Consider the following 25,178-nt stretch of genomic DNA (forward strand, 5'->3'; position numbering starts at 1 on the left):
AGTAAAAAATGTCAATTAATGAACATATTTGACATAATCTGGTGACATATTTTTATTAGCATTTTTCTTTTATAAAAACTAGATCCAACACCTTATGACAAGGTCTGGGATTTCATTCAGCCTCCAAGAACTACTGAGATCCCATTGTCATTGTGTTCTTTAAGGCATTTGCTTAGAAGTCACTGTGGATAAGATAAAATTGTTAAACAAAATAAGAATGTAACAAGAAAGGTTACGGAAGAAATTTGCAGCTGTTGAAAACATTTCACAAGGTCAATATAGCAATACAATACTGTATGGCAACACCGTTACAAAAAAGGCCTAATTTTGTCTATTGCTGGATCAGAACGAATGAATAAATGAATAAATAAATAAATACACCACATGTATACAGCAGAAATATCACAAATGCCACATGAAACCTGACTGACACAGAATGTGCTTTGACAAGATTAGACACTTTGCGAATCAGGGTCGATTCAGAATTGTATTTGGGTGGTGGAGATCAAGGCTGTTCTACTATTTTACACCAGTAGGGAGCACCACAATCCTGACAATAATTAAAGAAAAAATTTCTCTCCAAATGAAAATGTTCTCATAATTTCACCCTTATGACATCAAAGAGGTACATGACTTCTTTTCATCTGCTGAACACGCACACACAAAAACCTAAAATGCGGGTAGTTTGTGCACGTTTTCAGTATTTGGGTGAACTATTCGTTTAAGTATGTTGCAACTGATGCCCAGTAGTGTGAAAATAGTATAAATCATAATGATCATTGTGATTTTTGAGTAATATGATTATTTAATAATTATAATAAATCACAGTGATTCATTTACAGGTAACATTTTTAATTAAGCATGTTATTTGCTCTTGTTAAACCTTTACTACCACAAAAATGTAGGTATTATTTGTATATTGTGAGATCTATGTAGACAGAACTACGATATGTTAATCTAATGACTTTTATGTGATAGTTACAGATCGATTTGAAAATGTAAAATACAGATCACACTAAAGATTACAAAGGCAGTCATTACAAAAGACTTCTCCCTTTTAATTGTGATTGTAGAGATCGTCACACCATCTGTTTAGAGCAATTTGATACTTCATATTCAAACAATGTTTAATTTGTGGTCCATCAGCTGTATAAAGAACCGTTTTGAGTGGTGTGAACAAAGCCGATTCTTTCTAAATCAGATAGCAGAAGTCGGAGGAGGAAGTGACCTGACCACTGAGCTCCATATAAAATCCTTTTCATTATTCTGGACAAGACAAACCCTACTTCTACATTTTAAAATATCGCAAGTTAACCAAACAGTGTGAACTGGTTTAGAGAACCTCGTTTCACAACTAAAAGAACACAAGGTTGTGATCTGGGGTTTTTCAGTTGAACAGTTTTAGGTGTTTCATTTTCACTTGGCAAGTTAATAATGGCTCAAATGCAGCACTTAATCTACACACAGAGAGAGACAGTGCTATAAACAGTCAATCTAATCTCGCTATGATGGTGGTTCCTAGATCCATAAATAACCATAACATATTTTTAACATACTGTATGGGTGAGATCACACATGCTAATTTTATAGTAAAGAATAATTGCACAAGTTATTTATGTGTACATGTATTTGGGTGAGTTCATGGGTGAGGTTCAGTCTTCTCATTATGAAATGTCCTTATATGCCCAAAAGATGACTAAAGCTATATTTTGTTGCACACTAACATTTGTGTTAAAGGACTAAAATATTGCTTGTGCCCTAAATATGCGCCAACATTCCCACAGAGTAGGTGGAAATGACACTTAAAAGAAAATACACACATACAGAGTAAAAAAAAAGAGTGCCACTTTGATCTTAAGGTGTAACAGCAAGGTATTTACTTCCTTTGGTGTTTGAAAAACAACTTTACAAATGTCTTTGCTAACTAATATGCTGACAGATTAAACTTTTAATAATTCAGTTAAAATGCATTTCTAAAAAAAAACTAAAAAAACATACAACACAGTCCAGCCATTGATTCACACTTGCTCCATGTTAAAGAGAAAAATAAGAACATGTCAATGACAAAACTAAACAGAGGCACAAAAATAAAATGCATAAAACATCACATGTGACAAGAAAATAAAAGTGGCCAAACCACTACTGATCTAAGATTGATCTGTCATGTCTATCTTACTCAGAAATTAAACTCTAAAATCTAAACCCCCAAAATTCTAGATCACAATATGGCATCCCTTACATATCACACGTTATAGAACAGCTCTTATAAAATAACCACAAAATTATCATTAGAGCTGCACGCTTGGGTTAAAACAAGACAACATGTCCAAGGACTCCACCACACAAAGACATTCTCGGAATGCCTCAAAATGCAGCTCGACAGAAAATAAATTTCACGCACACACACACACACACAGAATCCTTTTCGAAGATGCTTCACTCACTCTTCACTCAAAACCTCTGCTACAACAAATGAGTGAGGCACTTGGAAAGAACGGTTTCAAGCTAATATGCTATACAATAACCACAAACAAGTCTCCTGTGGATCTTTCCTACGCCATCCTTTACAGTTTAGCCAGGAGGATTAATAATATCAATGTGTTCTTATCTGTTAATATGCAATAGTAATGTTACAGACTGCCATTTTTCGGTCAAATCAAACCACAAACATGTTCACCATAAACAGGGTGGGTGTGAAGAGAATTGTAAGAAGTTAAAAATGAGAGATATAGAGATAAAGAGCAAAGTTCTACTCTCCTTCATGTGAAGAAATGTTATAAACACAAAGGAAATCCTTCATTGAGGAGCACCGAAATAAACCAAATGAAGTTGTTTCATAGCAACTGGCTGAGCACTAACTGAATCTTACTATAATAGAATGCCCCACACACATCTATGACATCACACATAGGAAATGATGGGCGGAGTTAGCAAAACCCAAAGCGAATTAGACTGAACTGGCAAACACAAATGTACTGGAATGATAAAACACACACACTAGGGTTTTGGAGAGAAATCTTAATTCTCAATCGTTTTTACTATCTAAAACGGAATCATCCTGTTCACCCTATACTTAGTACAGATGCAGCGTTACACACTATAAACTTGACTATTACATCACTCACATGATTTGTGCTTGGAAACACTATTCAAAAACAACCTTTTCATATAAATATATACATTTGTTTACATATAAAAAGCTACTCTGCGCTTTGACTGATTCACAGCAAATATATATAGATATCTTTTCCCCAATTTTGTCCTTCGTTGAACTATGATTTTCCCTGGGTCTTGGCAAAAGATTCTAGGTAAGGCCTAGCCCCTAATATTACATGGGCGGGATTTGCGAAAGCAGGGATGTCACTCAAACTCCTCTTCTCTGGATCTATGGAAGGCTGGTGATGTCACGTTTGGGTGGCGGCCCATCAGCTTTACAGCTGGTTCCGTTAGCTTTATCTTCAAACATCATAACCCTGTGAAAGAAAACATTTTTCCTGTGAGTAAAACGGCATTTATTCACCTACTGAAAAGCTTTACAACATATTACATGCACATTTACATAACAGCTTTTTCATTTAAATGCGAATGTAAAATATGTATGAAAAGGAATATTCGTCAGTTGCAACTCTTGATAATTAAAATTGTGCATGAAACTAAAAAGAAGCCAGCGCCGGCTATAAGCAATCTCAGATTCCTAATGAGCGAAAGATGTGCAGTAGATTAGGACCAGTGGCGGTTCTAGCCTGGATGGTGCCCTGGGTGAAGTCACCCTTTAGTGCCCCCTCCCTCAAATGCTTCCCCACCCTATAGCAAAACGGCATTTTGAGCTTGCTTTAACATTCATAGATATTTTGAAAAACACGCATAAATAATTAGATAAGCACACTAAATAAATTGTCTTTTAAAACTAAACCGTAAAAGTTTGCCAAATCCCTGATCTGCACTCTTTGCAAAATGCAAAATCACCAGTTACACCATTTTAAGAAATCTGCACAGCAATGCATGGTTAATTCTGATGTCAGTAAGACTTCTGAGGTGTTCTTGTGACAGGATTAGCATTCGGATATGATTTGAATGGTACTGAAATACAGTACTGTTCGTTGCAGGTACCCTTAAAAAAACAGTGTTAAAAACAACACATTTTGTGTTCAGTTAAGGACAGCACTTAACCGAACACATCTCTGTTATTTCTTGGGACAACACAGTTTGTGTTACTTTCAACACGTGTTAAAAATCAACACAAAATATGTTAACGCATAATGTGTTAAATATGAACATAAATGAAATACAGCCTATATGTCATCCTCCATATATACTGTATTATAACATTAAGGTCAAAAGGTCAAGACAGAGTTTTATAAGTGTTTGAAGAGGCTTTAAAACTGGTTAGAAATAAAGATACAAAAGAGGAAGATTAAGAGTCAGAGTAAGAATGTAAAGTCAGATTGTGAACGGCCGACCGATCTAGTCAAAGGGTGTGACTTTCTACTTCAGGTAAACCTTCACAAATCTCTTATAAGCCCTTAACAAGCCCTGACTCAACTAACAGCCAGTCCCAAATCAGCTGTTCACAGCAATGTGTACAATTCTATTTTATAGACAGAAACATATCTATAAATCTGTTCAACATTACTTAAATTTGTACAGTCTAATAAACACCTAATACGATAAAACACCAAGGTTACACCCTGTGTCATCCTCCTGACACAATCATCAAAATGATTAAAGTTACTCTGAGATGTACCAGATCATCTCAGTCCCATTTCACTCTGATAGGTAATTACTTAGTGATCCAACAACATTTTTAGAGACCATTTAACCACTAAGGAGACCACAATGTAAATCTAAAATGGTTACAATTAGAGTTCTCTCTGATTTAGAGACTGCCTCATGTGAAAATTGCTTAATATGGTATTATTCTGAAACAAATTCAACGTCATCCACAACCCAAATAATCGCCAAACCAAGCAAAAAACAGGAAGCCGAAGGTTTTGTTTATCGTCTCCGCCAGGACTAGGGAGGTGGTCAGTGATACACATGCCAACTTGGACAAGATCCATGCTAGTCTTGATGACAGACATGACTGGGATTGGTGTGTCCAACCATAACCGTGTGTGTGTGTGTTACTGAGATATGGGGTGTCCTGTGGGGGTATGATTTTACTCAGAATCCAAATGCATGACATCATATCACTTGTAATTGCTTACAGAGTTATTGTGAAATTGGCAAAATTAACGTTTTCCTGAAGCATTGTATCACACACCCATACATGGTGTGACTGCAATTACTTCTTCAGAACTACTTAAAGGGGTCATATGGCGCGAATACGTGTTTTTCTGTGTCTTTGGTGTGTTATAAGTTGCCCATGCATGTATTACGTAAAATTGCAAAAATTAAAGTGTCGGAAATAAAATATGCATTCTATTTAAAAGCGAATGCTCACTCAGACCTGCCTGAAACGCCTCGTGTAACCACACCCCCACAAATCTACATCAGTTCGTGGTATGATTTGACTAAGACCGCCCAAATGTATACGCAAGTAAGGTGGGCGTACCTGTCAGTACAATTGCTTTGGAACCTGATGTTCCAAATATGGTAAGAAGCGTTACAGTTCTGTCACACACTTGCAGTATTCGACCAATCACTACACACTGGTTAACTGGCCAATCATAGCACACATTATAAAAAATCTGCGCGTTTCAGAGAGGCGGGGCAGAGGAGATACAAACATACACGGTATGTGGAAAAAACAGTGTTTTTGAACCTTAAATTGAGAATACACATTGCATTGCATCTAAAACCATCGATAATATTTGTTTTAGCAGTGTCATAGGACCCCATTAAATACATCTAGTCCGGCCTACTTGTAGTTTGCACTAGGCAGTAGGCACAGAGTTCTCAAAGTGCAAGATATGAGAATACTGAGAAATGTGAACACCTCGAGAGAAAGACAGCAAAAATACTTCCATTGTGAAACAATCAGTCAGCAAGATCGTTAGGAAGAACTGATGTAATTTTAACAGTAACAAAATCTTATTTCTGCTCATCTTCAAAGTTGGAAGGATAATTTGTTAACAAAATAAAACTTTGTATTGAATGTGTACTGCTGTGTGTGAAGCAGCTTATGTGTTATAGTCCAGTCCTAGATAAATGATTTAGAGACAACAATAGGAAAATGGATAAAGATCAGCTTGACACTAAATTTAGTATTCTGGAAAACCCCGTTTACAAAAAAGTATGCATTAACAGTCGAGTCAGGAAATGTAATTTTAGTACTCATTTTAGTTATGGTCTTATTCTGTGAAAATCTTTGTTCATTGGAAATGCAATTAACGGACAAATATAGCATGCCGCATGATACTATAAGCTACTCTGTACAGAAATCAAAAGGCCCGAGCGTGCAAACACAAATCCAGAGGAGTGACACCACGTCTCGTTGTGATCACCAGTCACAGCAGAACCTTCTGCCACTGAGATAATGGCACAGATATGCTGATCCTGCAGTGGATGTGCTGACAAGATTAAAAACACACCTAAAAATAGCCAGACTGAGCCAAAGCACACTTCTGTATGATGACAGCAAAGCAATTCTGCATTTGCCAACATTTAAAACAAGGAAAGCATATTAAAACATGCACGCACATACTTACAGTTTAAGAACAGCTGATCGCTTGCCAAGCATCATTTTGACGAAGTCCCTGTAGTTGATGGTGTCGCTACATCCCCCTGTCACCTCTGAGATCATTTTCTTCATCTCCAGATGAGTCTTTGGCACACCCAGCTTCTCCATCATTCTCTTCAGACCCATCATGTCTACAGAAGAGATTAAAAAACAGCCATCACAAAACAACGTCCTTCAAAGGCAATAGTTCACTTAAATATATAATATAAGATTCTCTCGTAATTTACACACACATTTATGATTTTCTTTCTTCAGTTAAACACAAACTTAAACACAAACAAATACTTCTATATTTAAATGTTGTAATGTTCATCTCATACAAAGCTCCAAAAAAAAAACACAGAATGGCAGGAGCGTGAGTAAATTGAGAGAATTTTCATATCTAGATAAACTATTCCTTAATGGCTTATCACACAACTACAGCACACAAACTATCACCTGCTGTCAGTAATATAAACTAGTTTTTAATTTAAAATAGCTGAATATAGTGATACTTCAAAGTAAAATTGAAAAATATTATAAAAAAAGTGATACATAAAAATGATAGTTATTTTTTCCTAAGGATAGCTTTAGTGGTCTATATAGATTCTCATGTAACACATACTGTATGTAGAGTCCAAAATATTAAAAAAACTTATGAAAATAATCATAAAGTGTCCCCAGAAAACTGTTATTCTCTTCATCCCTCTAGCTGCCATAGTCATTTTTTTTCAACAGCACATGAGCTGGTGACTGTTAATGGTTACAGGTGACTTCTCTGGTTCCCATCTGTCATGCACAGTATCAGCTACACAAAGAGCCATTCCCTATTAACACTCACACAGTTTTAACTACACATGCTGTAACACACACTTACCGATCTCCCCCTGATCGTTCAGGTCAAATTCTGCGTATTTATCTGTGGGTTAAAAAAATAAGCAATGCAGTCAAACAATGCAATCATGACAAACATTGAAATTCACAAAGCCTTTCTATCATAGCACAAATACAGCTACGTTTGTTTACTTACTGGTTATCTATTGTATTATCCGCGAACCCCCCACACACCCAAACCTTTCTGCATTTATACATTTTCATGAAAATGTTATTTAGCATATTCATTAAGCTGTTATTCTTGCGGTTGCTTCCCACAATCCAGGCAGAATCTGACCCACACAACTGCCAGTAACATCTGACAGCGGCAGAATCTAGAGGTCAAGCACATGACAGCTGTGGTCCTGAGACAAACAACAGAAAGACGTTTGGGAAAACTTTGCACTTGTGCGTTTTAACTGTGATGAGGCCTATTTTACAAAGAGCTGCAGGCTACATTTACAAATGAGGACAGCTAGTGCCCGATTTGAATCCTCATCCTATTTGACTTCCAGAGTATTCTCTCTCTCACTCCGTCTCCGCGTGTGCAGTTTTACCCTCACAATGAGGCTTCTGTTGGAGTCGTCTTATTGACAGTGTAACGGAGCCCCCGTGAGATGAGGTTGATGGGAAGGAGAGGGTTACAATAGCCCCCTATGAACACAAACACAGCCTGTTTAGCGCTGATCTGAATGTGCGTGTGAGAGTGATGACCAAAGAGGCTGGCGGTCGAAATTCATCGGCGCAGCCACTCTATCCAAACTTTCCCTTGTATCGATTTCTGTAAACTTTAAACATTGAAAACACCAAGTTCCTATCATTTTTTCCCCCGTTTTTGCCTTTTATTCTCAAAGGTGACAGGCTTTCCCCCCGACTCTATCGTTTCATTTCTAGTTTTAGAACACAGGCATGCACACATTCTGACATTAGTAGGTCAAACACTGTGTGTGCGTGTGTGTGAGCTTTTCTCGGTGTCAAGAGCAATTTCGAGGGTTTGGCTCTCCTCCTCTCTGTGCTTAGACTTTTGTCCTTTTTTGTATCTCCACTTCTCATTCCGTTTAACAAGAAAACATCATAGCCTCAAGAGCTACTTTAACCCTATTAACCTACAGTAAGTCCTTCTGTCATAATGACCCACAAACCCACATATACACACTGACTGAGCACGGCTGAAAGTAAATAATTCAGAACAAGGACGAGGCCTTTAGGTTTAAATTCAACACAAAATGCAGTTCGCAAACCGCTTTACTTCCGTAACCGGACGTATTTCCAGTCAAGCTGGAATTGAAATTCAATAAAATTTTCATAGATTGTGAAAAGTAGACGTTACATACAAGATGCTGAAAAGAGGAATTTGTGATGTCAAAGCCATTTCAAAGGCGGAGCAATTAAAAACTGGAATTGAGTAACAAATGAATTTTACACAAAGCACAGTAAACAGGATCAATAGTTCAACGTTGATTTTAATGACTTCAAATGTCAAAGCTTAACCTCAGCGTTCAAGTGACTCGAGTTTACATTAAGGTTTTTAAGGGAAAAAAACAAAACCACAACACACACTGACCGAAGGGCACAAAAGACGGTTAGTTTACATTCCTGTTGTCCTTTCCCACCCACACACATCCACAGAGGCCGCTACTTCACTCTCCCACAAGAAGCACATTTCCAAAAGACCTTAGTGCTAAAACAACAACAACAACAAGGGGGCAAGAACAGCACATTCCTGCAAGACCATATGGAGAAAGCAACTAAACTGCACATGTGCAAACACCCACATGAGCTCTCGGCATTTACATCAGCTCATGAATTATTCCTCCTCGAACAAACTAACGAACGTGTGTAGGTTGTATGAACAGTATGTTGGTGCTCACCCACTCTCTCAGTGGAGGTTTACGATGAATGGAAATTATTTTAAGTTTGAACCTCTTACTTTTAAAAGAATCCAGCTTTTCTGCCAAATCCTCCTCATCTCTGTACTTCTGATCTTCCATAAACTCCTACAAACAAGGACAGAGAGAAAGAGAGTGTTTAGTTGAATGATATCTAACTAGAACAGGCAGAGTGGATGAATTATCATCCTCATGACTTTGTTGTTATTCCTCTCGGCAAAAACTCAAAGAGAGCATGTGTCCAGTACAGGCATATACAGTACATCAAGCATTGAGTGCTGACGTCCTCTACATAGCAAATTGTAAAGCTAAGATTTTAATGGTGGTCTGTTGTTAATCCAATGTTAAACTGGCAACAATTTATTATCTGTGTCATTCAGAATGTATGCATTTTACATTCAGCAGCAATAAGAAAACAAACAGAAACACCCTGGAATATCCCTTGGCTATTAGAGAACTGAAACTATGTGCAAAACAGAGTTTTACAGACTAGCTTATTGCACCATCCGTTAATTTAAAACTAAAATGCCTTTTAATGTCCTTTCCTATGATCTACAACACAATGTCTGTAATTACATTGTCTATAAACTCATAAATTAATGATATGAGGGTTCTTCATCAGTGAGGCGTTAAAGTGTGTGTATGAGGAAAGCATACAGTAAGTGTGTGTGTGTGTTTGTGTGCTTGTATGAGTGGAGTAAAAACTTGCAGGTAAAACTTGCAGGTAAACTGCACTACTTTGTCTTTCTCTGACTCCCGCACACAAGTACACAGTGAAAGGAGAAAATATATAAATAAACTGTTGATGTATGAGGAGAAAAATGAATCAGCCCAATGAATCATGAAGTGATGATGACCACGAGTGGCTTTATCTTGCTCAGTCTACATCACAACTGCTCACTGACTCATTCTTTGACCTCAGTACCCAAAACTGACTTTCGCTTTATTTGATAAGTTAAGCTAACACTATTTGCTTCACGGGTCTGCGGTATCTCAGCGCTACCATCTTATCAAGTCAGCACTATTTATATAGCACGTTATACCATACAGATTGTTTCACACCGACAGCAATAAAGAGAAAAACTAATTTATGCCATATAAGATACAGTAAATCAGATTTTGATCAATTTTAGGTGAACGCAAAGATATCATCTAAAATCTTTAACGTCCTATCAGTTAGTTTATAACTGATGTACTCTAAGGCTCAGAACAATTGGCCAATGCAAAAACACAGAACAGACAATATATGAGATGTATTATCCATTGTTGTTGCATAACACCAAAGATCATTTTTTGACAACGGTTTATAGATTTTGAAACCCCTTTATAATACTTGATATAAAATGTGTACAGGAGAAGGTGCACAAGGGAGGTCACAATGCCAAACATCTTAATAGTCAAATGGTCTTAGCTTTCTTACTTTTATCCAAAAAAGCTATTTACCAGTGTGAGCACTTTATTAGATGTCATTATTATTCTATTCTATTCTAATTCTATTTTATTGTAGATCTGATCTTACTTCTTGATGTTAATTGAGACGAGAACAATCTGTCAGTCAGCCACAATCCACATGATGGGCAAAGACAGACAGAGATGGAGAGAACAGCCGCTGAGACTGTTGTCCTCTCCTCCATCTCTCTCCCACATAATGACACCATTCATGCCGACTCGCAGACACCTGTTTCCCGTCTGAAAGCACAGCGACAGCCGCCACTTATCGCTTCAAAGACAGCTTACCTTAACTATTTGCTTTACAATAACCCCAACGGTGAAAAAAATCTCTTGGGGTTTTCGTGAAAGGTCTGGGTTTGTCTGTAACATTAAAAACAACGAGGAAACACGACGCCATGTATTTTCATACACAGCTGTGACTGTGGAGCGCCGGTTGAACCGGTGTGTCTTTTAAAAACCGGTAAGAGCGTTTCTCCCTTTCACAATGAATAAAGACGTTTGCAAGATTATGAAGGAGAAATGTGGTTGAGATAGACAACAGCTCAATATTGTAGGTTGAGACGCCGCGACTCTGGATTGTGAAATGATCTGCGGCTTAATGTGCTCGAGCTGTCTATCTAAATTAGGTCATGCTGCTGTAAAATAAAGCTTATCAATTGCACTGCAGTCTAAAATAACGATTTACAGCTAAATATAAGTAAATAATGAGTAATAAGAAGAAGCGGTAGAGTTCAAACCACTAGAACTAATGGGGAGATTTCAACGCCACCGACATAAACGCGCCGCGCACATAAAACAACGTGTACCGACTGAGACAATAATAAATCTCGAGCGTTTGCTCTTTTACCTTATTTATTTCCTCCAGTCGGTCCCTCTGCTGTGCTTTAAGCAGCCCAAAGGCTTTCCCCCCTGAAAAGGAGACACAAAGGCCGTTACACACCCGTTTGAATGTTTTAACCGTGCTGTCTGATGCACTCGCAGGCGCGAGATAAGGACAATCGGCCGCTAACGGCACACAAGCGTCGAACAAACAAGCTTAAACGTTAAATAAGCACTAACGAACAAATATAGGCCATTTACCTTGTGGATTCAAGTTTGAAGGCATGTTAGGACGGTTGGAGTTGGTAAGGTTGGAGGACAGAAGAGAGACGCTGGCGCTCAGTGAAGGGTCGTGTCGGTTATGCGGGACAGAGGGAATCTCGTCAGACACGCAAGCATGGCTCTTGTGATGCGCTCAATGGCACGCAGCTACAGACGCCACCGTGTGGTGAAGAGAGGTAATGCGCAATCTGCAGATTCAAAGCAAGTCTTTTATTTACGATTTGATTACATGCCTGGCTCTCAGGCAGAGGTGGGTAGTAACGCGCTACATTTACTTCGTTACATTTACTTGAGTAACATTTTGGAAAATATGTACTTTTTAAGTCAAATTAAAAGTGTGAACTTTTACTCTTACTTGAGTAAATTTCTAATAGAAAATCTGTACTTTTACTTCGTTACATAACTTACATTGCGTGACGTTCCTTCGTTCCTTCATTTTAAAATATGCTTTTTAAAACGCGTTGTTTATTTCAAGGTTGTCGTCTCTTTTTACGGGCATTCCCGAGTGATCGATTCTTTTGAGTCGATTCTTTTGAAAGCATTAATTGAACAATGGGCAAAACCATTTGAATAGGCTAATGAATCAGTTCAAATGATTTGTTCAGTTCGCAGCACGATCTGAATCATCTGAAGCAGGATTACTCACTCCTCGTAGCGCGAAACTTAAGAACACGCAGAACACAAAGAGCGTTGGATGAAGTGGATATTAATCTATATCTATACAATCAAAACTGCAAATGTGTCATATTGTTTGCCAGCAATGATAAATGCCCGCCATATGCGCGCACCCGCGCGACCTGTTCGTCAGACACAGCAACATGCGCGTTACCTGTCAGACACAGAGACGTGGGCTTGCAGAAATATACATTTGAAGAACAGAAGGAAGAAAACTTGTTGATGGGCGTGTGGTTCACTGTTTACTGTTTGTTTACAAGTAAGAGCGTTTCACAACACACACGTGACACAACACGAGAAAACATGAGCTTTGTTCAAAAATGTGTATTTCATTTAAGAGAGCACTGCAGATGTTCTAGATCATCTTAGGAAATGCTCTGAGTTTAGTTCATGCTTTAGTTTGACATGGTCTATTATTCTAAATAAGTTGTGTAAACTACATTGACATCAGGACTAGATGAAATTTACAGAAATGCTTGTCTCTTCTGTGTTTGTCTATTCTTTAGTCTCTCTAGTATATTGCAAAGATATCTGCTTATGATAATTAAAAATATTGATTAAAATGTAATATTAAAATATTGGCGTTAATATTAATTTTATGTAGTAGGCCTATATAATCAGATACAAAGTAACTAAGTAACTAGCTACTTGAGTAGTTTTTTCATTGCATACTTTTTTACTTTTACTCAAGTAATTTTTAAACTAGTGACTTTTACTTTTACTTGAGTAACAATTTCTCTAGTTACTTGTACTTTTACTTGAGTAAAGATTTTGGCTACTCTACCCACCTCTGCTCTCAGGCTTGTTTATTTATTTCAATTAAAGATTATTATAGCTGTATTATATAGATTGAGTGCCCTATAATAATTACCTAAAGCAAAGCTGGTGTTACATTTGAAGAGTTTGGTTCAAAATGAGATAACTCCGTTTTGAAAAGAAAAAAAATCAAAAATCATGTTTGTTATTACGTTATCATGTTTTTATTGTGTTAGTTAGCTGTATTTTTTGAGTTATCATGCCTTAAATGAAAACAAGCCAACTGCAGTTTCATTGGTATTAATTGGAATGCACAATAAAAAAACATGATTTTTGAAAATTTTTAAAAACGGAGTTATCTCATTTTGGAACCAAACTCTTCATTTATTTAAAAGATTCCGTCTGTCACATTTAGCTCTCTAAACCTTAACTTGTAACCACAACTTGTTAGAGAACACTGACCACAGTCTATATAAAGATGAAAGTTGCTATGAATGTGAAGAGATTTGGTAAATAGATACGGAGCTATTGCAAATAAATATGATAGTATCTGTTTATGACAATGGTTTCCTTGTCTAGAAATGTATCGAGTGTACAGTCATCAGTTCAGTGAAATGTTCTTTTACACAGAATTAAGGATATAAACTAGTAAAGATAACAGTTGAAAAGCATAGTCTTCACGGGAAGCAGCTAACACAACATGCTTTAATGAACAGATGGATAATAAGCACACAATAAATATTTAATATGAGATACTAAATAGGCTATTGTACGTCAAAAGGCACACATGTAAACACGTGCTAATGCAAACGATGTATGATCAACTTTAACAAAATTAATAAAATGATAACACATTGTTTATTTGGTCTTGATTTACGGATATAAACCAAATATTCAGTTTAAGGATATTGTGCACAAGCAAGATTCATTTGTGTAAACTGCACCCCCACGTGGCTAAAAGGGGGACTATATTTTTCTCCCATTAGTTGCTGAAGCTCTGTAAAAATACTGCACAAGCACGCCTCAAAATATTATTCCCCAAAAACTGCAGATCATCAGTATTCAAGAATACTTTTGGTTATCTAGAAACACGGACATTATGCTACAGTGTGCTACAGTGAATCCAAGGGTGAAAAATAAATCAGTATTAACCCACTCAATCTTAACATCAATTGAACAGTTATTAAGTAAATTATTGACAATTTAATGTCACTTATATTTTCAATTTGCAACCATTACAGACCAGACAGAGTTAAATGAGGACATCAAATGGGGATTACTGACTCTTTCCCTTAAATCATGTCAATGTCTTTCTGAAAGACTCAATATCTGAGAGATTCTTCATAGAAATAAATAGTCTCTACTTTGGCTTCCTATCTGTCCTCTCATGAGCTCAATTCCCGCTTCGAGGGCATTTGGGCAAGTTCTGGGCGATGTCGGCCAGACTGTTTCTTTCTTCTCGAATCTCCTGCAGGTTTTCTTCAAGACTTTGCAGCTGTTTCTCTTGACTGTGCGCAGCACTGTGAAGTTCCTGGATCTTTCCTGTGAGTGCCGGGCTCTCCACAGCAGCTTTGAGAACATGAAGACGGGCTGCTGTTGCATTTAAGATGTGGTCAAAGTTCTGTAGTGCAAATTTTTCGTCTGTTCATGTTAAAGGAAAAGGAGTATGAGATTATTGACTAACAGGAAGGAATATATTTGAAAATTATTAACAACAACTAAAACGGAACATATGGTCATTTACCCACTCTTATGTTTATTTTTTATTTTTTATGTATGTCACATTTTTCAGTGGAAAACAAAAGGCAGATTGTTAGAGACTGACAACCTCAGTCGGCATTCACTTTCACAGCATCTTTCTTCCATTCAAAAAAAGTGAATAGTGACTCTGTTAGATCCTAATATCCGTCTCCTCCATTTGTATTCCATTTATTTGATCAATTATTTAATCAGGTGCCACTGCCACAATAGAGATGATTAATGAAGATATAGCATCGGTTTGGTCTAATGGCAAGACACGAATGGCAGCCTTATATCATTTGGTGTTAGCGGTTTTGATCAAGGTAATATTTATGAACAAAAAATATATTTGTCCAGCAATTTTTAGTAAACCGCCATTGACAGAGGTGCCATGTTTTATTTATGTGCAATAAGTGAGTGCTTTTTAACAGCATGCTCTCTCCGGATTAAAATGCACAGGCCACCTCTAGATCACACGCTGGAGAGAGACTGGACATCTTTGCCTGTGATTTGTTTACACTGCACTTGGAGAAGAGAGACATACAGTACATCAGATGCATTTTTTTATAATTCATGGGAATTACAGATTTGATCTATAAAATCTTTCTTTTTTTTAATTTACTGCGAGTGAATTTGCATGCAGAATGCGGTTCTATAAAAAATAAAACTATGTCTACAAAATAGAATCAAGCATTCAGTGTGTGATAAGTATTTAGAATAGTATTTACAATGTAGAATAGAATAGCAAGGTTGTGAATTTACCCAGGTTTTTAAGGAGCTCGGATAAAATTTCTGTAAATGACTCCAGCTGACTTCTTGCCGTCTCCATATTGCTCATGACACTCTCTGAGGAAAGCATGTCCTGAGGAGACATGGCATTATCAACACATTGGCAAATACAATCAACATCCCCTGACACCTAATCTAGAGACTTAACTATATAAACACTTGTAATGCCACTATTAATTAATGCCAAATGTTAGTGAATGACCTCCTCGACCAGCATGACTTCCTGCTTCTCTGCAGCTTGGCCTTCCAGCTCGGTCAGCTGCTCCAATGTCACATCCAGCACTGAGCTCAACTGTGCAGATGCCTGTTTTGTCCGCTTTCCCTGTGTGAAGGACGCTTTGGCAGCCTAACATGAATAACAAAAATGGCCTTTTAATTATCATGTTTCAGTTTTGTTTCAGTCCAGGAACCCTGAGGCGGTGCAGCATTTATTTTGGGGTTGGGGACCTGAATTGAAATTAAATTCCCCTTTAAACTGCCAAATGATAACAGAATATCCAAAGTTAACAACATTTTCTTGTTCAGTTAATTAAACAGAAAAATATCCGAAAGTTACTGACACATATTAACATTACAGCATTATATTTACATATTTGACAGATCCAGCATGACCTATATAATGCATTCAAACTATCCATTTAGTAAAAGTTGTTTACAGTATGCTAGTCTTTGAGTGTTTACAGTCTCATGTGTACTTTAGTATAGCCTACTTTAGCCAATACATCTGCAGACTCTTCAGTGCTTTTAGCTGTGCTGTTAGCGGCCATAGCGTTCTCCACAGCAGTTTTGATCATTCTTTCTCCTTGCTTGACTTTTTTCTTCACGTCCACCAGGATCTTCTCCTTAAGCACCTTCTCTTTCTTTAGAAACTCTTTGTTGAGGGTGGAAAGTCGAGGCCAGTCCCGCTCAATGTCTACATCACAGGAAATAATATGCATTAAACATTATAACTTTTTTTTGTTACTTTTTGCATCTTCATGTTATCTACTGTATATTTATATTTGCCTTGGAGTCAGTCTGAAATAACTACAATATGCCAAACACTTCAGTACCAGGAGTGTTTGGAGTTGTTAAAGGTTTTTTAGTGTATATCATTTTAGAAAACACAAGCATTCAGTCTGACCACACTGATATAAAGTAAGTTCTGTAGGACTGAATGATTACATTTCCCAAAATTGTATACACTAAACCGTTACAAGCTTTAAGTGTAAAGCGAAAAGCATTACCTTCTAGATCATTTTGCAGAGACAGGATCTCCGCCTCAATCTCTTTCCCTGTCACCACAGAGGAGATGGCTGACACCTTAAATCTTTCAGCCACACTTGTCAGCTTCAGATGAGAAAGCATGCATCTCATTACACTGTCTTTTGGCAGGAAATTGTCAAATTTGAATTTGCTTTGAGCTGCAACACATCCCCATTGTTTTTCCCTCATGCAATTTCCCAGCCGACTGACTGGCAGTAGGTGCTACAATTCACAGGACCAAAAAGGACTGCTTTTCTTAATTATTGTCCTCGCAAAATGCTGTGATACCACGGTACGGTGCTAGGATGAAATGGTAAAATCACGGTACTTGGATAGAAACCATGGTATAGGTGTTATGGATTGCCATGGCATGTCTCCAAAAGCATGTTAATTTTGGGAAGGTCTTTATTAGTGACTCACCTGCTTGAGCTCTTGAACAGTTTTCAGGTGTTTTTCAGCACTATCCACTAGAGGATGAATTTCCTCTGTAGTCTTGTTAACCAGATGCTCTGTGGACTGAACCGTAATGTCCAACTCTGCTGTTATGTTCATCAGGGCCTCAGTCTGAAATTTGGACAAATTTTCTTCAGAAAATGTAATTGTTATATTCAGACTATGATCATTACACTTTAGAGCTTTGAAGTCTTTACAAATCATCAAACATACACAAATCCATAAAATGATGTTTATGCTTCAAATGATTATTGCTGTTTGTGTTTTGTAAAACAGTTCTTGATGCTGATTGGTCAATAAATCACAGCTACGTGTCCCTGGACAACAAAATCAGTCTTATGGGTCAATTTTTCAAAATTTAGATTTATACATGAATTAATAAGCTTTCCATTGGTGTATGATTTGTTAGGATCTGACAATATTTGGCTGAGATACAACTATTTAAAACGCTGGAATCTGAGGGAGCAAGCATAGCATATATATGCTACGCCTTAGCATAGCATATTACTAACAAAAATAAAGTTTTGATATTGTTACGGTAAATGTATAAAATAACTTCATGGAACATGATCTTTTCTTAAAATCCTAATAACTTTTGCCATAAAAGAAACATCTATAATTTTGACCCACACAATGTTTGTTGGCTATTGCCACAAATATTCCCGTCCTACTTAAGACTGGTTTTGTGGTCCAGGGTCACATATAACCTACCATGTGGGCAATTCCAGTGTTATGGATGTGACAATTTCAGGCAAAATTTGAAATATAAATTCTCTGAGAATGTACTTATTACCAATATATTAAACCATGGATGTGACAAAAAGAACGCACAATTTTGAGAGACAACATACTTTAGGATTTCTGTGAATGAAAATGTGCAAGCCAGAAGCAACAACAAATGGAGAAGGGATGACTCTTCATAGAATAAAAATAGCTACTACAGTATATAGTCACTTTATTTTAATTTTCATGTGCCCATTTTGGAATATGGACCATCATGGATGTGACAATTCAGTTGCCTGACTATGGAAAATTAGGCTTTAAAAACTTTAAGAGAGACTTCACATGGGCATTAAAACCACCATATATTGACATTTGACCTATCAGTATGGTGAAAACCTTTTTTCATCGTAAGGTTGACATTTGAATGGAATTGCCCATGCCCATTATCATGACTGTACAGCAGTTCTGCTGATAGTTATTTTTGTTGCATGGCACCACTCTGTTACCCGGGGACTATATCTTGCAGGCATCAACAATGTCGTAAAGCCGTATCACACCAAGCAACAACAAACCGCTAGCATCATTCTGTTTCCAGTAAATCAATTATGCATGAAAACGCTAACAAAAATAATAAAAATGCACGGTTAACAAAAATTACTGTATTAATGCAATAATAATAAAACTAAAACTTCCATTCTGACCACATAAACAAACCTGAATGAGTTTTGGATCCTGGGTTGTTGCGACATTTGTTTCATTAAGTGTTTGTGAGATGAATGTTATATTGGTGTCCTCTGTCGTAAAGGTGAAATTGACATCGGTTCTGCGCAGCTCTGATATGGAAGTGTTGATGTTCTTTAAAAGAGCGACAATCTTAGAGCTGTGCTTCTGAAGTGACAGGTTTTTCACTCGAGTCTCATTAACCTCTAGAGTCAGATTCTCCTTTAACTGCTGCATCTCCTCCAGCCTTTCGGAAAGAAAGAAGAGATAGACAGAAATAGAGAGTGACGTTCAAATATAAGGGTTATTAAGGGTCAACAATAAAAAAAGTGCTTGATGCACAGACAGAATATAACTCACTTGACTTTAAGATCTTGTATGTGAGACTCTGTTGAGTTGTCTTCTAGCAGAGCGATGAGTTGAGAATAGGCTCTGTTAGACATTTGGAAAGCATCTTCTGCAATCTGTTCTATATGTGCTGCCATGTCTGTATGACTGAGTAACACAAAATGAAACTCAGTAAACCATCTTTACAGAAATTACATCACATTTGAATGTGAATCAGTTTGGTTTGGCAAAACATAGTTCACCCAAAAATGAAAACCATTTACTCATCCTCATTTCATCCCAAACCTGTATGACCTGTATTTCTTAACCAAACCAAACAATTTGCCCTGTATGGACACAAAACCACAGAGACATTTCTAAAAATATCTTCTTTTGTGTGTAAGAGAAGAATACAGAGAAGTCATATACAGGTTATAAACAACATGAGGATGAATAAATGAGGACAGAATTTTAAGGCTGCAATCCGTAACTATTGTCTCTTTATTGCCATCTCTGTTTGAAACACAAAATTGCAGGTTACTTTACATAGTTTATGTAAACTAACTGACATTTCTCACAAAATTGTACCCGATAATAACTAACTAACTAAACAATAACTAATTAATAACTTTATCTTTTAACAAAAAAGTTATGTATAGCAGCTTTCAACACATTTCAACACCACTCATCTACATTCTTAATTTCAGTGTAAGTGCTATATAATTTTAGCACACCGAAATTCTTAATATATTTTGTTTATTTTAAGTTAAAATACTTAATATCTATATTAGTTAGCATAGTATACTACCGGAACTCGATAAATAGAATAAGCAATCATAGTCCACACTTACGAAATAAAAATATATGGGAATATACTGGTAAATATAATGCAATATATGAAATAATACATTTCCATATGTCGGAATCAAGTGCTTATATTTTTTTCAATATATGAAAAGTGACTGTTCCTTATGCATTATTCAAACATGGTAATATTGTAATATATAAACAATGTATCATTATATTTTCAATTATTTATTAAATTATTGAGTATATTGACAGTTAATATATAGAAAACTATATTTTCTCAATCTCAGGCAATTCTTCTGCAAACCTTTTAACTAGTACTTTAGATTCATTCACAGCGGCGTTCCATTTGTTTGGCTCTTTTGGGATGACAGACAGAATGACCTGAGAAAGATTTCAGAAGCACAGGGACATCCATTAAAACATGTTCTCTCCCTTGACAGGTTGATCTATTGATCTGTTTAGACTCACCATGCTGTTAAGGTCATTAGTCATCTTCTGAAGCTGCTCCTGCATATTCAGAGCAGCCGATAACGTGTCAACAAGCTCCCGACATTCATCTTCACTGTTCAAAGTCTTGTTTTTCTCGAATTCTTCAACGACATCTGTGAGGTTGCAGTTCAATGCCGCAGTGATGCTGCGCAGCTGTAGCTGTAAAGTCTGTGCAGATGTTTCCAGCTGTGAGAACTGCCTAACAAAGACCTTGCGAGCATCTGAATCAAAAGAGGAACATCAAAATTGTGCTTTCAAGAAAATGACTGTCACAACTACAGAGAGGCACAAATTTGTTTTGGTTTCTTGACAAATATACCTATGTCCAATAATAAAAAATGCTTTTTGCTTAATATGGATTGTATCTGATTATCCAAAAACATTGCTCGAATTCAGTAGTTTATATGATCTAAGAGCTTTTCACCTTGAATAGCAAGAAGGTCCTCCAGGGCATTGGGCAGGAAGTCTTCATCCTGATCTTTCTGTATGTGATTGTCCAGGCTGTTATGTTGGTGTCTATGTGGCTGGCGCCAGTGATGCTGGCGACTGTATCTGTTGCAGTCATAGCTGGCGAGAAGTGTCTCCAGCTCTTGCAGTTTGGCTTTGAGTTTACTGGCCTGTTTACATGACAATGTAAAACAACAGGGTCAAAGCACACTACAGAAAGAATAAAAATGTGCAAATTATGCACAGGAAAACATTCATTTTAGACATAATGACATACTGTAATATTTTAGGCATAAAACCTTTTATAGCTTATTCATTTCAGCTTGACAGAGTAAATTTTAAAATCCTATCTTATAGTACTCAGAAACCGACGTACTGTAGCCCCAGATGTTTTTATTACAAGTCTCATCACAACTTATTACCTTTAACCCCACAGAGATTTTCTGTATCCTGTAGAGCTAAAATCAAACACATTACCACCTATTTACACTCATAACAAACATCCCGTAGTCCGCCGCAGAAAATATTTGAGTGAAAGAGCTAAGCGTGTGGTTGAGATATAAGTGATTATGAACCTTTTAATTTGCCTGACAGCCATTACATAAACAGATCACATTGCACATGTTTATGGGAAAGCAACTGGGTATGAAGTCCACAAATAAGCGTTTGCTCTGCTGTCTAATGCTATTTCATGCTTTCTTAGTTGTTTACGCTGTTAAAGTTTTTTAATTTTTTTGTGGAGGGGTACCAACAAATTTGAGCACGTCTGTATATTCAATATAGTGACTAGAGGACTAGCAGTGGACTAAAAACCCTTATCTCTGTTTTTATTTCAGTTTTAAGCAACACGATCATACCTGTATAATCACACACAAATATACATATAGCAGATGTACAGCAGAAATGCTCTCTCATGTTCTGACCTGATCTCTGACTAGACTGTAGCACACTGGACACTCTTCACATTGGTGGGTCAGGCGGTTCTGGTAGTAGTTCCATTCACACTTGTCACACTTATAACCAACAAACCCCTGACGACAAGAACACGTCCCGTTGTCATGGCACTGCATGGAGGTCGAGCCCATGGGGTCACAATTACAGGCTAAAGGAATACAAATACGAGACAGGTGGACAAAGGGATATAAAGACAAAAAAAGACGCAAAAAGATTAAAAATAAAATATCTTAAAGCTACAATCCGTGATAATTTTAGGGTAAAAATAATTAGAAATCAATTATTAAGTAAATACATGGACAGATAAGTGTTCAAAACGATTGTCTTATTTTAGCTAGATTCACAACGGTAAGTTTATAATAATGATTTATAATTTGCGCTGTCGGGTCGCCCCATGCAGGAAATTTGAATTTGGGGGAGTACCTCGTTGCATCATTGTTCACATCCGTGAACACAAAGGAGAGGAACCGGCTAGTTTATCACGTGTGTGTGGATGTCGCTGCAGCGGTGCCGGTGACAGAGTTTTGCCCATTCTTATAAAAGTAGCTAAGAATCATCAACATCTAGATCAGCGGTTATTAATCCCCTGCTCTGCATATTTTGCATGCTTTTCTTACCGCTTTGAAGGTTTGTTCAATACGCCCCTTAAGAGCCCTGCAAAGTAAACATCACTAGATATTCTGCCATAATTCCAGTTCGAAATGGGCGTACATTTTCCATCCAAAGGGCACGAAGCGTGACCACGCAAATCTCAAGATTACGATGAAATAACCCTTCAAACTTCCATAGTAAATTTTGTCTGTGTGAGGACGCTGCAGGCAGTCGTGTTGCGCAAATTCGTGTTCTTAAGTAAACTTCAGCCGATTTCCTGTGTGCAGGGAGTAGAGAGCAGTGAACACTGTTCAGGGAGCACGTCAATCGGAACGCAGTTCATTCATTGAGCTCTCTTCTAACGAGCTGGCGATTTAAATCAGGTGTGTAAAACAAAAGAGAGACACAACATATGCAGAGCGGGGGGTCGCGAGGACCAGGATTAAGAACCGCTGATCTAGATGGCTGTGTTTAAGAGCGATCATCTGGGGGATGTCATGTAAACATCTTAATTTATTAAGTTCTGATGCTGATTACTTCTGGGGAATCACTTGGGCTCCAGAGAGCTAAAGTGACAGCTTCGTCCTAGTCACGGTTATGCTCTGCCTCGTTTGTCCCCTTGGTTGTTAATTGCCCCACACCTGATTCAATTTCCCTTGATTACGTTTCTCCATGTATTTAAGCCCTGTGTTTTCATGAGTTCATTGTCTGGTATTGTCTTTATGGTAACATGTGTTTTTGCTCCTGGTCTCCTGGATATACTTCTCTTTGTCGTGCGCTTGTGTATCAGATACATGTGACAGAATACTGGATCTAAAGATCTATTTTTTTCAGGGTTTTTTCCTTGTGTTGATTTTTGTTCCCTCCTCCCATCATGGATATCCCCGCTGTAAGGCTGCTCTGCCTGGAGCAGATGGACCATCCGCTGGAAGACCATACCAGGGACTTTTTAGATCTGGCGTGCCTTACTAACTTCCCTGACCGCTTGCCTACCAGCGGACAGTCCCAAGGATAATTTTGCTGCTTTTGGGGAGTAGGTACTGGAGAGAAATGGACTGTTTTTCTCCATCTGTCCTGTGGAGGATATCTCCAGCCCCACTCCCGAACCAGAACCATTGCCCCGGAGCCCGTAAACCCATCTGACCAAGGGGCTTGAGCCAGCAACGCCGTGCGTTGCGGTGGGAGTGCTGGTGGAGATCGAGGGCTTAGAGCCCACACTCCCGCCGCTGAGGGTTAGCTGCAACTGGCCTCTGGCAGATTGGAGTGGATGAATGAGGATGCTGCCTGCCGCCCCCGCTGGTCCCGCCCAGCTCTCCTTCGCCCCCGCTGGTCCCGCCCAGCTCTCCTTCGCCCCCGCTGGTCCCGCCCAGCTCTCCTTCGTCCCCGCTGGTCCCGCCCAGCTCTCCTTCGTCCCCGCTGGTCCCACCCAGCTCTCCTTCCTCCCCGCTGGTCCCGCCCAGCTCCCATTTGTCAGCCAGCACCTCATAGCCAGCCTCAGAGAAGGTCCCGCCCAGCCTCCTATGCCCTCCTCCTCTGTCTCTGTCAGCCAGTCCATCAGCCCTCAGTCCACTAGCATCTGTAGACACCTCAGCATGCCAGCACCGTTGGGTCAGATGAACTTCAGGATCTCCAGCTACCTCTGGGTTGGATTATCCCATGTCTCCGCCTCCGAGACCCGGAATCCACCTCGGCCCTCCGACCCATCGGCTACACCTTGGCTTCCTCATTTCCACTGTGCCCCGTCAACCCACCAGCTTCACCAGGCTCCCTCATCCCTCCGGCTCCGCTTTGGTCAGTCTGCCTCCACCACAGGACTACACTCCTCTGGCTATGCTTCGTCCCTCCGGCTCTATCGGAGTCGCTCCGCCGCAGTCTTCCGGATCCCTGCCTCGTTCTGTGCCCTGGCTCTCCGTCTGCTCGTCTCCACCATGGGCTCCTCCTCCACCGTAGACGTCTCTGTCGCTCGGTCCCCTGGTGTCACAAGCCCTTCCTCCGCAGTGGCTCCTCCCTCCGCTGTTGCTCCTCCCTCTGTCGACTCCACCATGGGCTGTCGTCCTGGCTGGTCTCTGGGTCAACACCTGGCTGGTCTCTGGGTCAACACCTGGCTCCTCCTGCTCCGGGCACCTCTCTGTCTCCTCCCACCTTCATCATCAACATGACTCCCTGGACTGTCCCCTTTCTCCTGCCTCGTTTGTCCCCTTGGTTGTTAATTGCCCAACACCTCAGTCAGTTTCCCTTGATTACGTTTCCCCATGTACTTAAGCCCTGTGTTTTCATGAGTTCATTGTCCGGTATTGTGTTTGTTACCGTGTGTTTTTGCTCCTGGTCTCCTGTTTCTCTTTGTGATTTACTATTAAAAACTGTTTTGGATATACTTCTCTTCATCGTGCGCTTGTGTACCAGATACACGTGACAGTCCTAAAGCAAAAGCTAATATTGACAGGGATTTTGAGAGTTGGCTCTGACATTTGAAAGGTTTGCAT

At 38.6% G+C, this 25,178-nt stretch overlaps 2 protein-coding genes across 3 annotated transcripts in view; both read right to left on the bottom strand.

The window, feature by feature from the left end:
* Window positions 1-949: 949 nt before the first annotated feature.
* Window positions 950-12,104, bottom strand: aif1l (allograft inflammatory factor 1-like). Its single transcript, XM_057327956.1, has 6 exons — window positions 11,956-12,104; window positions 11,723-11,784; window positions 9,465-9,531; window positions 7,539-7,580; window positions 6,651-6,813; window positions 950-3,473 (listed from the first exon to the last, which is right to left on the bottom strand). The coding sequence occupies exons 1-6, from the start codon at window positions 11,978-11,980 to the stop codon at window positions 3,386-3,388; spliced, it is 447 nt and encodes a 148-aa protein (XP_057183939.1). The 5' UTR covers window positions 11,981-12,104; the 3' UTR covers window positions 950-3,385.
* A 1,989-nt stretch (window positions 12,105-14,093) lies between these two features.
* lamc3 (laminin, gamma 3) overlaps window positions 14,094-25,178 on the bottom strand; it is a 106,819-nt gene continuing 95,734 nt past the window's right edge. For both annotated transcript variants that reach the window (XM_057355075.1, XM_057355084.1), the window contains 12 exons: window positions 22,074-22,252; window positions 21,128-21,320; window positions 20,683-20,924; window positions 20,519-20,595; window positions 19,438-19,572; window positions 19,072-19,324; window positions 17,602-17,745; window positions 17,163-17,265; window positions 16,647-16,849; window positions 16,139-16,282; window positions 15,910-16,009; window positions 14,094-15,048 (listed from right to left, as the gene is read on the bottom strand). In XM_057355075.1, the coding sequence (XP_057211058.1) occupies window positions 14,801-15,048; window positions 15,910-16,009; window positions 16,139-16,282; window positions 16,647-16,849; window positions 17,163-17,265; window positions 17,602-17,745; window positions 19,072-19,324; window positions 19,438-19,572; window positions 20,519-20,595; window positions 20,683-20,924; window positions 21,128-21,320; window positions 22,074-22,252 (2,021 nt within the window). In that variant the 3' untranslated portion in view covers window positions 14,094-14,800. The remainder of the gene's footprint in view (window positions 15,049-15,909; window positions 16,010-16,138; window positions 16,283-16,646; window positions 16,850-17,162; window positions 17,266-17,601; window positions 17,746-19,071; window positions 19,325-19,437; window positions 19,573-20,518; window positions 20,596-20,682; window positions 20,925-21,127; window positions 21,321-22,073; window positions 22,253-25,178) is intronic.

This window comes from Triplophysa rosa, linkage group LG2, assembly GCF_024868665.1.
Source record: "Triplophysa rosa linkage group LG2, Trosa_1v2, whole genome shotgun sequence".
NCBI lineage: Eukaryota > Metazoa > Chordata > Actinopteri > Cypriniformes > Nemacheilidae > Triplophysa > Triplophysa rosa.

Excerpts from the sequence above, each read along its gene's own strand:
- aif1l (XM_057327956.1), bottom strand. The coding sequence starts at position 11,980 with ATGCCTTCAAACTTGAATCCACAAG. Across the intron at positions 6,814-7,538 it reads GAACGATCAGGGGGAGATCG|ACATGATGGGTCTGAAGAGA; the intron begins GTAAGTGTGTGT and ends TCTCTTCTGTAG. Across the intron at positions 3,474-6,650 it reads CGATCAGCTGTTCTTAAACT|GGTTATGATGTTTGAAGATA; the intron begins GTAAGTATGTGC and ends TTTCTTTCACAG.